Source organism: Anas acuta, chromosome 1 (assembly GCF_963932015.1).
Source record: "Anas acuta chromosome 1, bAnaAcu1.1, whole genome shotgun sequence".
Lineage (NCBI taxonomy): Eukaryota > Metazoa > Chordata > Aves > Anseriformes > Anatidae > Anas > Anas acuta.
The window spans coordinates 131,215,229-131,230,454 of NC_088979.1; the positions used below are offsets into that span (position 1 = coordinate 131,215,229).

Below are 15,226 nucleotides of genomic sequence, written 5' to 3' on the forward strand. Positions count from 1 at the left end.
TGGGATTTCTTCTAAGCATGTCCTACAGTAGCTTTAAGAAAATGAAAAAAAAAAGAGAGAGAACTGTTCTAACAGAGCTCAATTAAAAGAAAACAAAATCAAAAATAACATACATGTCCTTTCAAATAAAATTGGCAGGCTGTTAACTATAGATGTCTGAAACCCTCTGCTGCCTCCTTATTTAACTAGTTTAAAATACCTGACAGCACAGCAATTACTGTCAAATGAACAGGAAAGCATGAGGCCAAATACCATTCCCACAGGTACTGTAAATGTTTAATACTACTATATTTTGGCAGCTGTTACTTTTAATAAGATGTAGCAAAAATATTTATAGAAGTAGATTGTCTCAGGAGATCATTTGGGCAGCTTTGTCACTTCTCACAGACTGCTCCAGAAGCTGTCCACCCAACAAAGCATGGTTTTATGTTAAGTCTGCTCAGGAGCTTTGGCAGAGGCTGGTGCAGCCAGCAAACACTAAATGATGCCTTGTGTTCCTTCTGCACTTGTTCATTAAGAACTAGCTACAATCCAAGACTCAACATCTTTTTTTTTTTTTTTTTTTTTTTTCCTAGCTATCAAATATGCATAGTTTTTAAACCCATAGTATTAATTTTTAGGCTACAATCTGTACCTGGATGTTAAATTGGCTCTCTTACAGAGTGTCTTTTTTAATAGCTCTTTTCTTTTGTATATTCAGAGAGTTAATATTTGAATTGGAGCGTTACTGTCATGGGGATAAAAAAGAGACAAGAAAAAAAAATCACTTTCCCATGAAGGGCCTTCTTCAAGTTGACTGCACAGCTCATAAGCCTGTTTCCTGATTTCTCATCACTAAATCTGGACACTAAATTAAATCTTTTAAAAATCCTGATTGTGACAGTTTATCAGCTTACTTTGGAAATACCAGAAGCAGATTGATGGACTTGGTTATGTACTATATATACATCTAACTCAGTGAAAAGGTGTATTTATTGTCAGGCATTTTTTTTCCATAATCTGTCCTGTACACACATTCCTTGGAACAATCAAGACTCCTAGTTCCTTTAGTTATTTCTTGCTTTTAATACATTCAACAGATTCTAACAAAAAGCAAGGTTTAATAAGCTTCCATGCTTTTCTTTGATGTTTAGTTCCCAAATAAATTTGTGCATGACGAGCTTTGCCTTTAGTCAAAGTTAGATGTATCAACAACTCTGAATCCACACTGTAGCTGTGTTAAGTCACTTAGAAACTGACTTTGGTCCTGATGCCTTTTACAAAGAGAAACCATTAAGTTGCTCATCCTTCTCTCCCAAAAAGAATATGTGTTTTAAATATTCTCTGTAGTCAAACTGCCAGGATACCAGAGTTGCATTGTCTACTTATTGTGAAAGAAGTGGTCAAGAAGCAAGGTTTGGTCACCAACTTGGTCAGACCCAAAATATCCGTATTATTGAACACTCCTATAAGTGTTTGTCTGCTCCTTAAGGAAATAATGCTTAAGAGTTGGTATCCATTTTTGCTCCATTACCAGTAGAAATACGTATGAGCCCCCACTGTCCAGCAAAGTGCACAGTCCAGTTCACATGCCTACTGGACTCCTACCAAGATGGACTCTGTATTCAGTTTTTAATTCTGAAACAAGAGTATAATTTGAGGTGTTGGCATTTTGTCCACGGGACTCTTGTCTCTTGGAATGGTTCTGCAGTCATGTGTATTGAAATGTCTAATGAAAAAGTCAAACAAGCAAAAGAAGAGTGTTGGATGATGAGTACTCATTTTGCTAATCTGTCACGCCTTCCATGCAAAACTAAATCTTACATTGGCCAGTCTCACAAATCCCAAGAATTCTTGTCTTTAGCAGCTTACACTGTGGGATCTTTCCAGTGAATTGCTTTTCAGTAGCATTAAGGTGGCTTGTTCAAAATCTTGAGAACATTTTAGGAAGATCTTTCAATAGATGGGATCCCACAGAGAAGGAGGGTGCTAGATGCTCCTTGTTCTTTCAACAGAAGTCCTAAAAATCTTTGTTCTTCCTATCTTTGTACCTCCCTGCCCCTCACCATCCCTTCTGAAACATGACTGTAGGGTTCATTCTTTGCTCAAACACCATCTACCACCCATGCTTCTGTTACTCATTTTGTCCATTCCCACCTCAATTCCTACTTCTCCTATATTCATCTATTTAAAAATCTTTCTTTTAAACTACAATATTTTTAAAACATCATCTCCCAGTATTGATTTTTTTTTCCTATTCAGAGACTTACCTTTTATCTTCGAGTCTTAAGATTTGCTGTGTTGAAATGGAAGCATTCTCTTTTAAGACTTAAATGCAGTAGGTCATCTGCTCCTCCATACCTAGAAATAAGAACTCTGGCAGAACAGGGGAATTTTTCCTCCCTCCATCTTGCTGTCTGCAACAGATGATCAAACCTGCGCAGTCATTGATTCTGTCAAGTAGTGCCAAAACCAAATTAATTTAGTTTCTGACACTGAAGCAATTTGATTTGATTAAGAATACGTGGTTGCTTTCTAACCTGTGTATTGAATTACCCCTTACATTTGCTTTTTTTTTTTTAGATATGGCTCTTACCTGGTATGGAAGGAATTGGGAGGCTTCAATGAAAAGTCAGTGGTTCCTCTGGGCCTGTATGCAGGGCAGCTAGCATTAAACTGGGCATGGACTCCAATATTTTTTGGAACTCACAAAATGGGATGGGTAAGTGGATAACAAAGTCTCCTCAGTATACGATTCTGCAGTCACTTGTAATGTGTTAAAACACAAGTTTTGTGTTATAATTTTTTCTCCCTGAAACTGAACGTGATTTGTGTAATCAGTATAGAATGCAGCTTGCAGAAGTTTTTCTTTATGCATGCTAACAGCCACCTATGAGAATTATGTATCTATAGCACCCGTGAATGTTTAGATTTCACGTAGTTCTTTCTGCCACCCTTTGATAAGAGCTTTCTGTGACTTGAAAATGTAAACATTTATGCCTTAGTAAAATTCCTAGCTATCTCTTTGGCAAACAGCAGTGATAAGAAGCTTATCATTACTCATGTAATCAGCATCCATTTTAGATCAGACTAATTTTCTGCAGTCTGAAGAAGAACAGCTTGCCTCAAAAATAATTAGTATAATTAGTAGTTCTTATTATTTGCCTGGTTTCCTAAATAAACAAGCAACATTATAGTAGCAGAACACTTTGAAAGCCATTGTTAATTTGATTTTATGGCATCTCTTTTGGGAAGCATTTATAACAGAAAAGCATTCGGTGAGCTTACTTGCTGTAAGTCACACCGGGTTTCTATTCAATGTAGCACTTCCTGCTACCAAAAAAGAAAAATAAGGAAAAAAATAAGGTATATATAGGTGAGATTTTTATCTGCTCCCAGCTGCTGTGCCCTTTCTTCTGACTGTTATGAGTCAGTTCACCTGACTCATAGAGGAAAATCTTTTTCAAAAAAAAAAAGAAGAAATCTTTTTCACTAGCTAGTTTCTGAGAAGAAATAAACCACAGAAACATACACCAAGTGTCAGAGCTAACTGGGAAGAGCCAGACAAATATCTTGACTAACTAGTCAAGAAAATGCGAAAGTAAAACACTAACCACCTTCCTGGTGTTCCAGGGGCTGGTGACTCTGCTGCTCACAACTGGTACTGCAACAGCTACAACTGCTTCCTGGTATAACATCAGCAAAACAGCAGCTTATTTGATGGTTCCTTATTTATCTTGGCTAACCATGGCTTCTGCACTCAATTACCGTATCTGGAAAGACAATTGTGACAAGAACTCTGAATAAACAGCTTTTCGCCAAAAATATTTTTTCCTTAAGAATTTTCTAAAGAAAATTATGACTTTTTTTTAGCTAAACTACTTATACCATTACTATTTGTTAATTACAGTTTGATAACAGCAGTCTTTGTTTGAAACAAATGTGTCTAACTGGGTAAGTCACACAGGAGTTTTATGGTAAATTAAATGATAGTGCTGATTGAAAGGTAATATGATATTGAAAACTAGTACATTTTATAAGACAACAGCATTTTAACTGTTACCAGAAATAAGCACAAATTGCAACCTCACTACATTCAGATGAAGAAATCCAGCTGTATATAAATACAGCTTCCAGAAAGCTGTTCCAAACAGTTGCAGCCATGACTGTGGCCTGAGTCTTTCATGTGTACCACTATAGAGTGTTGTGAAGTGTCTCGCTACAGCCACCAGATATTTGTCCTGTAATCATTGTACTCTGCAAATATTTGAGACCAAGTCTTTTTCACAATTTGTGCCTTGACACTTTGGAGCATTGTACAGTCTAGGTGTCAGCTAAATGTATTAAACTACATGTAAACTTACTTTGTTCCTGTTTTTATTGTTTCTGAACAAAAAAAATAAATAAATACTGAAGGCAACAGGATGCTGTAGCCCCAAAGGTGGCCCCTTCCTTTCTTCCAAACACTGTAATGGACAAACAAAAACAGCTAATTCAAAGCACCTGAATTTGAAACCAAGAGCACTCAAATATTTAGCAGCTCTCTGCACACACCTCTGGCATCACCAGCAGCACTGGCCAAAAAGCACCAACGTACTCCATGGAGACTCCTCATTGTGCAGCCAGTTCACCATTAGACCTTCAAGGTGGAATGGGCAGCCAGGTCACAAGTAGGTTTGCTGCTCTTTAAGGCGCTACACACACAAGCACTGAAGGTACTACTACTTGCAGCCTCTCATTTTAGCTTCTTGCAAACAAGGGTTTCTCCTCTTCAAGGTTATGGTAGCTGACATGGTAAGATCTGGAATGCTTAGTTCAACCAGTTGCTTCCTACAAGGCAAAGAATCTTTTATCTAAAGCAGAACAGAGTATTTTTGCCCACAGAATATGGCCCAACTGCATAAATCTCACTAGGTTTCCTAGTTCATTCTTTTGGTTTGGTAAGCATGCTGTTACTTTCCCCTTTGTACTGAGGGAAACCTTCCCCTCCACTCAGGATCCACAGTTGCTTTGTTACTTGTTCTCAAGTACTTTGAAGGCAGAGAGTGCCTTTTGCTTTCCTGCAAGTCACAAATACATCTGGTGAGCAGCACTGTATGTCTGTCGCGTTAAGGGGTGTAGCTGATTAACCGTTACGGGCCTGGTCGGATTCAGGGTACTGAACCAGTCGGACATTCACCAAAACATGTTAACCATCTGGGGGTCCAGTCAGACATTCACCAAAAACGCATTAACCGTCTGGGGGTCTGGTTGGATTCAGAACACTGAACTATCATGGATAACCACCCTTACCCTAGTTGCACTTAATGAGAGCTATCACAATGCAATCAAGTATGGTTTATTACAGCAACAGATAATCAGGTTCTTTTGGATTGCCAGCGATAGTGACTGTTTGCAAAAGCAAGCTAGCATGCATGAAATACACAGGTGTTACAGATGTTACAGGTGCACGGCCTAGAAATAAACACGTTAAAAAGATCAAAGACTCTAGAGAGATTTATAAGCAAGTATTCAGATCTCACCCAAAGGCGTCCCAATATGGGGGGGAAGAGAGGCTCAGCCTGTCAACTGATCCCAGGAGTCAGGAGGTCCTAAGGATGTTGTATTTCCTCAGGATGGTATCTCCCCTGACGATGGTATCTTCCCTAACATCCTGTCTCTCTTGGGACAATTTATATTATTTTCTATCTTTTAGGTGGAGCTCGAGTGGCTCTGGTCAAGCATATCGTAGTAATGATTGGTGTAAAGTTTTCCCGTCTCTGTTTAAAGTAATAGGCTCTGAGAAATTCAGGGCACATGCTCAGTGAGGAGTGGTCGCACCTTGGAGGCAGGTAGCTTTTGGGATGGAGGTGTGTTTTGGTATTATAATGATATTATAATGAGCAAAAAGTACACTAGGGTACAGCATTTGTCAAAACATGACAGGTCTTTGGCTCAGGGTGGCAAAAAGTGCAGCTTTGTGCACAAAAACAATCGAGTCCCCACCTGATTACAGAGCCTCGCCATGGTGTCTCTACTCCACTCTACGCTCCGTGCTGTTCCTTAGGGCTAGCACACCAAGCGCGATAGCATCTAAGGTTGGGAGTCTAGGGAACGCTCAGGTAATGCAGTTATGCCCTACCCTGAAAGCCTCTTCAGTGCTGTACCTTTTCCTTAAAAATGTGAATGTTAGTTTTATTTTCCTAGTTACTTCAGGCAATTACACCACAATGTCCCCTTAGATCCAGTCTCAAGCACCTGTTTCTATATTCTGTACCACAGCCAAACTATCATATGCATTGAAAGTAGTCAACTATCTATGATAAAGAAACAGAAATGTGATTAAGCACTCCACATCACCTTTGAGGAGTTCAAAGAAGTTCTGACTGGTGAACTGCAGACTCTGATATGGCTGTCAGCACCAACTGTGTCTGACTGATGTAGCTCTTCTTTCTGCCCCACCTATGAAGTGACAATCTTTGCAAGACAGATGGTTTATTTCTCTAGTCCATGTTCCAGTCAGTAAAAAAAGAATAGCTTTCTGAAGAAGAGCACCCTGATATAGCCTAAGAAATCTTTCCCTTCCTGATCACAAGGGATAACACATTTGATAGCAAAACTTCAAGTAAGGTTTCAAACACTTCTACAATTTTGTAATTGAACTTTGTGCTCAGATTCCAATGGCTGCAACTAGCTATGAAGATACTACCCACATAACTTATACTTCATGGTGGACAGAACACCTTTCGCAACTTGTCCATACATAAAGCAACATAATACAGCCTAAAACTGCAAATTTCAGCTAGTTACCCTGATCTGAAGGGGGATGAGAGGTCAGGAATGATTCATTTGAAATTGACAACTCACTCCCAAACATCTGTCTTAGGGTCTTAACTTGAAAATCCAAAGACTGCTTGGTCCTCTAGCAGTTTCTTGGATCCATTTCCTTTTCTCAGGCTTTTTTTTTTTGTTGCTGCTCTAGACACAACATCCCTCTCACTTCCTGACTTCATCCCTTCTCACAAGTCTAGTTTCTCTTTAAGGGGCAGGCAGACAACCATGCAATACAGAGTTCCGATTTTTTTATTTTTATTTTTTTTTTATTTTTTAAATCAAGAATGGGAAGAGCCATCAAATACTCCATCTCATTACCTTGTAAGTTCACTTCACTGAAATACCATGTTATTCTCCCATAAGAAAGTATCATCCTTCTGTCCTTAGTCAAAATATTTAAAATAAATTAGCCTATCCCACTCTTTAAAGATACTTCAGCTTTGTTTAGCAAGACAGAAATGAGACGCCTAACAATTAACAGATTTGCCTCACTTCGTAGGATTTGCATTCATATCAAAAAAACTCAGAACTAACACAGCATTAACTTCATGCACAGATTTCAGCAGGTATTCACCAGTTTCATCACCTTCAACTGATTCCCCACTTCTTCAATCAAGCTTCATATATTTGATTTTCAGTGAATTTCCCACATGCAACTTTAAAATAACTTGTTTATGTCCACAGAGTGAGGTGAAACATTTTAGATCTTTGTATAAGAAAGGAGTGGCTAGGGAAGATATGCAAACTCCAACATGATTCAGTAAATTATAATTTTAATGTTGACACAGAGAACTTATGCAATGTTTCCCAGCAAGCAAACAAGAGATTAGGCTACCTGAGAAACAAGTCAACTGATCCAGTTAAAGTCCTATTTTGAGGTCTCCCATATTCAATAAACAAGATATTTGGTCAACACAAACTGGTGATTTATAGTATTAAGCAAATCAAGGAAAATGCAGATAAAATAATAATTGGTACAGTAAACAGTATATGCATATTCTTCTGATATGACATTTTCTCCTGGGTTACTAATACAGGAAAATAATTGCATCAACAGCTCATAGAACTGAAATTTAAATATTGCTGTTAAACATATCTGTGAAGGAAAGAGTCAAGTCTATTGTGGCTAGACAATACGCGTCACATTGCAGTTTTTTGTTTCATCCAGAAATAGGGTGCTGAAGACATCATTAAAAAAGGTAGGGTGATATTTGCAGGCTCTATCACAGTCAGGATTAAAGTTCACCTCCAGGATCTGAGGCTGCATAATTCTCTTCCCTGTGAAGGGGAACACAAACATTGCCTTTTAATACAAGCTATAAAGAGTTCCTGAATCATCACCTGTTGTTAAGACAGAAACTACAGAAAATGGCTAGAAAAAAGCATCTTTTATGACACAAAATGTCAGGGCCTTTTGTTTCAGTGGGTTTGAGCTTCTTGTTTTGCTTTTTTTTTTTATTTATTTGTTTTTGTAAGAAAACCCTGTTACACCATAGTTATCCAGAGGACAGTTACCCAATGGATTCTGCAATCACTGTGCTAATCCAATGCCTCACTTAGGATGAATACGCAGCAACATAATGGGATCTCTTCACAGTCCTGTTGCTTTACCCTCCAGCCATTCCCACCTGCCTTGTCATTTCAGCTCCTAGGAGGAAAGTGGGAAGTTTAATTTTCTCTTACAACTTAATCAGTGCAGTTCAGAGAGTTGGGAATCTAATGCATTCTGTGCAAAGAGAAAAAGAATTCTACTTCCTGTCTGGTGCTGAAATCATAAGTGAGGGTACAACCTTCTGCTGTGTAGGTAAGCCATGCTTTGCTCAGCACAGCAGCAACCTGTCCATCTGTCCATAGGCTGCTAACAGCATCACTGCTGTGACTTTGGCACCCATGCCCCCAGCTTCCAAAGGCTACGGCCTTACACAGCTTGTGTTCAGACATGGCTGTAATGTCAGGTTGGTCTGTAGAAGGACCACAGTCCCTTTCCCAGAATTAGTGATACTGTTGGGTTCTTTGCCTTTCCCATTTAAAAGGGCTCTTGGACAAGTAACCATTCAACGGAGAGAGCGTTCAACACGGATTGAACAGACCCAAATTTAAACCCTTGCTCCACCTGATCTGAACAGGAAAGACTCTTCTCTGCCTGTGTCCTGGAAATTCAGTTCTCTTTAATAATCCCTGGCAGTCAATTTTGTGTTCACAGAATCATAAAATATCCCAAGTTGGAAGGGACCAACAAGGATCATGGAGTCCAACTTCTGGCTCCACAGGACCAACCCAAAACTGGACCCTATGTCTGAGAGCGTTGTCCAAACTCTTCTTGAACTACAGCAAGCTCAGAGCTGTGACCACTGCCCTGGGGGGCCTGTTCCAGTGCTGACCACCCTCTTGGTGAAGACAGGAAGATGTCTCTAAGGATTTCATACAGACTTATTTTAGGCATTCTTCCATAATAAATGGAAAAGAAAACTTGTCACTGCCAGAGGGACTAGACTGCAGTACAGCTGCATTCAAGAAAAAACAAACCCAGAGAATGGATGTAGCAGGGGCACAAGGAAGGTATGGATTCAGCAGAGTTAGCAACTTTCCCATTATTACAGTTAACCAGTGCAGCAGCTTCTAACACCATAAACCTGCAGCTTCAGATATGCTTTGATGTCAGTGGGAGGCACAGAGCACACAGCTCACACTGCTTAAAAAACAGTCACAATTCAGATAGAAGAAACAAGTTTCTGACAAGGTTCACAAATAACAACTCAACATTCAAAAAGTGAACTTCTCACCATCTCTGCTCGTGTCCCATTTAAGCATTAAGTCAATGGCATATATTGCTCTTGATGATGGATAATCACAGATGCCAAGAGGTGCAGGTTTAGCTGAAGCAACTTCAAACAACTCAGCAAATGCCTTAAAAATATTTGCCTAATGACAGAAAAAGGTCTCAGAATGAGAAGTGAAGTTCCATAAAGGTAATAAAAACTTTTAATTACACTAGCCAACAGACAAAACTGCACAGGATTGACTTCAAAACATTTAGACAAAGACCAACACAATGGAAGTACGAAGAACCTGATAGACATTTATGACCTTTTTTCTGGGAGAAAATAACTACAACAAATCCTAATAACAGCGCATTTAGTATTAGAATTAACCTCCTTTTCAGGCATTATATACACTATTACACTTTCACGTAGACAAAGGCAGAGAGAGAAGCCAGGAGAGTTCTATGAACACCATCAGTACAGTTCTGAAATTATTTTTTTCTTGCCTGTTTGTATTCTAGCTTTGTTTTGTTCTGCAAAGAAGTCTTCTACCCACTTACACCTGCATCTAAAAACAGTGTTGTGTGTATACACACTCACACTGTGTACACTGCACTGGTATTTCCAGAAACCATCAGCCAATGTGGAACTGTAATAAAACAAGAACATACAGGTATGATTTTTAGCATGGAGTCTATCTTGCAGTGAATCATTCATTCTGCAAACAGATAGAGTAATAGAATGGCTTGGGTTGGATGGGACCGTAAAGACCATCTGGATCCAATGCCCCTGCTATGGGCAAGGGCACCTCCCACCAGACCAGGTTGCCCAAAGCCCCATCCAACCTGGCCTTGAACACCTCCTGGGATGGGACATCCACAGCTTCTCTGGGCAACCTGTTCCAGTGCCTCACCACCCTCTGAGTGAAGAATTTTCTCCTAACCTCTAATCTAAGTCTCCCCAGTAATACTTCATGTTCTGCACAAAGCACTCCTCTGGGTAGTCTGAAGCATCTTTTTCTTTAATCTCCCTCTTTTGCTCCTAGCGGTCTCTTCCAGGCTACTTCAAACCTAACACTGCAAAACCTGTCATAATCTGAATAACTTTAGTTGGATATGAGGTTCTAGGTAATACCAATGTAAATTATTTTTATGCAAATCAACCCACAGGTTTGTAATTTATTCACTTTTGTGAATATTTTTTTTTGTGAATAAATTATTCACTGTGCACTGCACAGCAAGTTAACGTGAAAATTTACAGGGAAATCTTTAGATCTGAAGCTCTGTTTAGGATAGGTAGGTCAAAACCCATGATGTCAGTTAACTGATTTAGAGGATTAATTTCGTACTTGTTTTGACAGCCCCTTATGTCATGAAGGCGCTTCCTTAGAACAAAGGAAGCAAGAGCCTGAATACTTCATGGTTTCAGCTTTTCAGATTCAGAGTTAATAACCTAGAGAAACAAAGGGTACTAAAAGCTTTGAAAACTTTAACAGAGTCACAATAAGCAACAGCTGTTAATTGCAACACACTTCATGCTCTGCATGCAAAAAGGAAGAGAATTCTAGTACTAAATCTTCACAACCATGGGTAAAGAAGGGAATTCCAATACTAACATCTTCACAAACATGGGTTTAGATAATTGGCATCTTTCTTCAAAAAGAGATTAAACTCACAAGAAAAAAAGATCTTTCTCCCAGGATCCTGGTAATAATAAAGCCAGTCCTGATTAACAAGTCCAGTACACAGAATTCTCAGTGTGACTATGAAATAAAATTTTCAAATGCTAACAATAAAATATTTTAGGCTGAATTAGTTTAAGTTAGAAAATGTTTCTAAAATAAAGGTTAACATTTACTGTCCTTTGTGAAGCTGATAGACTATGTTTTGTAAGGGAAAAGCTAACTTTTGGAAAAGCTAGTTTACTAAATAAAAAAGGATTCACAAATGTTTACACAACAAAGATGAATTGCTGACTTACTTGTACTGTTGTCCATGGATATTCGGGATACTGTTTTTCAAACAGAGGAATAAATTCTTCACAATGTACCTAAAACAGTTTAGCAACATTCTGTATTGCTTTGGTTGGGAATGACTGAACAATGAGATAACACAAAACCAGAAAACCTAATTTTTTTAATTTTATTTTTTTTTGCCATTCGCACAAACTCAGATAGAGAACTAGGGAATTCTATAGTTCTTAAAACCCTTTCATATTCTAGTGTCTCTATATAAAAGGTTATACTAAAGTCTTTTACCAATCTCTATCAATGTGGGTTATACTCAAGGATGTAGGTTTGTATTATCTACCATAGATTTTTAGGGGTCCAGAGGGTAAAAAAACACCTAGGAAAATGCTCGATTAGGATACTTCCAACACTGACTGCTGGCTTAAGTGGATGTGAAATAAGGTATTTGGAAATATCCACAGAAGTAGGCACTGGAAGGTTTTGTAACAACAAAAAGCAGAATCTTCTGGACTGTTTGCTTACCTGCTTTAATGTTACACCAGGTGCATAATTCATGACTGTGAAATGCTTCTCATAGTCATCCAGGTCATCAAGAGAAAATGCCCTAAGGAATAAAACAATTCTTTAGTTTCCAAGGTATCAGATTTAATTTAAAGTCCCTTTAATCTAACATGGAGAATTTAATTACCGATTTGAAAAGCGCAGCCAAAATACATCATAGATATATAGCTTGAGTGGTTTTATGGACCGCAGCAATACAACATAACGGATGTCAAATTTAACCATCCCCACCTCTTCTCGGTGAAACAAGACTGGATTTTCAATATATTTGCACACTACCTACAAGAAACCAAAAACACAGTAAATATAATTGAGCTGAAGCGTCTCTGGATCTTGAAGACTGAAGATATCCTTATACGCATTTCTTTAGAAGCATGCATGAATACATCATATTGTTGTGCAAATAAGTGTGTTTTATCAGAACTCTAGAACTACGATAGGGAAGCTGGAAGGCCAGAATGTACTTGTTTCTGAGGAAAAAAGTCACAAAAATAATTGTATTTGTAGTATTGGTGACCTTATTGTTTTGAAATAGAAGTATGAAGCACTTAATGCACTTCTTTATTCCAGAAAATACACTTCACCAGAAATAAAGCTTCGGTGACAGTCTGACATTATGACCACATATTGCGGAATCCCTAGACAAGTAACAGAGCTTTTTATATTGTTGGCAAAGAGTGCTCTATGCTGCCAAGCAGAGCTGTGGATCAACAATAGTGAACAACAGGGGCAGAAACAATCACGTTCCAAAATTCATGACCAATGCTAACTATAGTTAATGTGTGTTCAATTTAGTCTGAGGATTAGCATTAAAATAGTAACATGCTGGAACATCCATTACTGTCAGGGCATATTTTATTTTTAAAGAAGAAAATACCAGCTTCTTTGGGGCAAATGGAAGTATCTTCATCACTGCAACAAAAGACATTGATTTGAATAATTAATTCTGAATTGATTCAAGTAGTACACCTATAGCCAACATAAGAATTTTGAAAATACATTTATTTCCTTGTATTCTTCAACCGCCTCTTTTAACAATTTTTTCAGCTATTACCTTTAAATCTTATTCAAAGATCTTATCTTATTCATGATCTCTAACCTTTGGGCTGCTTTCCCTATGCCTGATGATATTGTTAAGGCTGTTGGTGATGTGGGTGTCCAGGCTTCTGGCCAAGTTCCATGGTTTGCATATCCAGTGATTGTCTTCTCCTCTGTGAGAGACAGAAAGCCAAAGCCTATAAGCATCCACCTCATTTATCTGTCTCAACATCCACTTGAACGGATCTATGTACTCTTCTGTCTAAATACTTCATGAATCTGTGCACTACAGTGCAAGGATCTAAGGACTTTTTACTGACAGCTAGGAGCAGTGGTCTTAGGCAAAGGAGAGAAAAGGTAGTGGTAGCTTTTGCTGATCTTTTCAGTTACGGACTAGCATCTTCTCACTGCTGATTTTCTTTTGTGAGATTTTCTGATATTCTTCCAAAGAGAACACCACCTCATCAACAGGACAGCATCACCATGATGACACAGAGGTCATGGTGCAGACATCACTCTGCCAGGAGTCTGACTGCTCTGGAACATATGCACGCAAGTTTAAGTTGATTCCCTAATAGCACATCCAAATAATTCACATTAAATGACATCACAATTCTCCCCTTCAGGAAGAAGTCAAAAAATCTCAGCAATTCATATTTCAAAAAAAAACAAGAACATACCACCATCTCTCACTTTTGAATACCCAGTCACCTCAAGGGGGCAGTATTTCATGAAATATCCTCAAGAACAACAGGTAATATGTTGGTCTTTATTTGACGCATCTTTTTGAGTAAGGGCAGGGTGACACATGATGTCTTTCCTCAATTAATAAATGAAAGCATCCCAAGAAACTGCTTGGGCTTTATGATAAACAGCACAAACTGAGCTGAAGTTAGCAGCGCTAACTTAAGCCAGGAAGTTTCACACAAAACACTATCTCCTCCTTCCCTCACCCTTAAGTATATACTGCATTCATGCTCAATTCTTGATATTAAAAAGGAGTTTAAAACACCACAGACTAAGGACACATGGAAGGAATGCACTCTCCTGGTTATGCTATTCAAGAACAGAATCCCCAGATCAAAGAATGGCCAAATTCCTGGCAGCTAACACTGTAAACAAGAGCCACCAAGGAAGCAACTTTTCAGTCAGAACACTTCATGACAGGCATTAGACCTCCTGACAAGCTTAAGAAATTATTCCACTAGAAGTACCAAATGCTCTCTCTTAATAAAAGAGAATCTTAGCTTCCCTATTAAGGCCCCAAGGGAGCTGCAGCAGCAGAAAGAACACGAATTCAAAATTCTAAAGCTCCACAACTTCTTTATGCTAATATTAAAACTCATTTTTACTTTCACATCCATACAGAACTGAACTACTTTAACCCTAAACATTTTTCACTTCAGTGCAAGAACAACTTGTACTGGTTCCCTTAAAAAAAAAAAAAAAAAAACAACAAGAAAACACATTGGTTGCAAATACATTCTGATCCTCTGGATACTTAAGACTTGAGTCAAAAAAAAAGTTAAAAAAGAAACAGGTAAAAATCTGCTGTTAGAATCATGACAAGATTTTGTTTTGTTTCAGAAACACATTGCTTACCTACTCTTACAGTAGGTAACTAAAAAGTTTCGACTTTCCACATAAAATTTACCTAAACATAAATGCAAGAAGAGCAAACTCATGGTGGTGCAACAGTTTGCAAACCCTAGTATGTATGATGCTGGTCTTTGGAGAAAGCAGGATCAAGAAAGCACTAAATGTAAGGAAGCAGAAACATGAACCACCTTCTTTCACGTTGCTGAAAGTAACAGATGAACTGTGGCAATTCTGTTTGGAGATTAAAAGTACGAGGCAACCATCTTGGCCCATCTGGTCCTCCAGCTCGTCTAGATATGGATGCCAGGCAGTCTTTCACAGTCAGGAGGTTCTCACATGGGAATTGATTCAGCATTACTTCAGGTCGTTCCTCACTCAGCTTCCTACAAAACAGAAGTTTTGGGGGAGAGGGGAAGGGTCAGGAAGTCCTTTGGGAACAGTTTTTTTTTTTCCTAAAAAAAAAAAAAAAAAAAGCAACAAAACAATTTGTGTTATCAGGGAAATA

The 15,226-nt window shown here is 38.4% G+C and overlaps 2 protein-coding genes and 1 long non-coding RNA gene across 10 annotated transcripts in view; 1 reads left to right on the plus strand and 2 right to left on the minus strand.

Annotated features, from left to right (window-relative positions):
* TSPO (translocator protein) overlaps positions 1–15,226 on the plus strand; it is a 38,852-nt gene that overhangs the window by 9,532 nt on the left and 14,094 nt on the right. For 2 of the 3 annotated variants that reach the window (XM_068656924.1, XM_068656906.1), the window contains 2 exons: positions 2,563–2,701; positions 3,613–4,342. In XM_068656924.1, coding sequence (XP_068513025.1) covers positions 2,563–2,701; positions 3,613–3,786 — 313 coding nt within the window. In that variant the 3' untranslated portion in view covers positions 3,787–4,342. Of the gene's footprint in view, positions 1–2,562; positions 2,702–3,612; positions 4,343–15,226 lie in introns of those variants that run through there. The other variant, XM_068656916.1, reaches the window with a different exon arrangement.
* LOC137842674 (uncharacterized) lies at positions 955–2,567 on the minus strand. Its single transcript, XR_011089160.1, has 2 exons — positions 2,250–2,567; positions 955–1,708 (listed from the first exon to the last, which is right to left on the minus strand). It is a non-coding gene; the product is annotated as an uncharacterized lncRNA (long non-coding RNA).
* TTLL12 (tubulin tyrosine ligase like 12) overlaps positions 7,549–15,226 on the minus strand; it is a 34,143-nt gene continuing 26,465 nt past the window's right edge. For 4 of the 6 annotated variants that reach the window (XM_068656758.1, XM_068656748.1, XM_068656739.1 and 1 more), the window contains 7 exons: positions 14,910–15,104; positions 13,184–13,295; positions 12,212–12,363; positions 12,046–12,127; positions 11,535–11,603; positions 9,576–9,714; positions 7,549–8,070 (listed from right to left, as the gene is read on the minus strand). In XM_068656758.1, coding sequence (XP_068512859.1) covers positions 7,919–8,070; positions 9,576–9,714; positions 11,535–11,603; positions 12,046–12,127; positions 12,212–12,363; positions 13,184–13,295; positions 14,910–15,104 — 901 coding nt within the window. In that variant the 3' untranslated portion in view covers positions 7,549–7,918. Of the gene's footprint in view, positions 8,071–8,307; positions 8,441–9,575; positions 9,715–11,534; positions 11,604–12,045; positions 12,128–12,211; positions 12,364–13,183; positions 13,296–14,909; positions 15,105–15,226 lie in introns of all 6 variants that reach the window. The other 2 variants (XR_011089107.1, XM_068656726.1) reach the window with 2 other exon arrangements.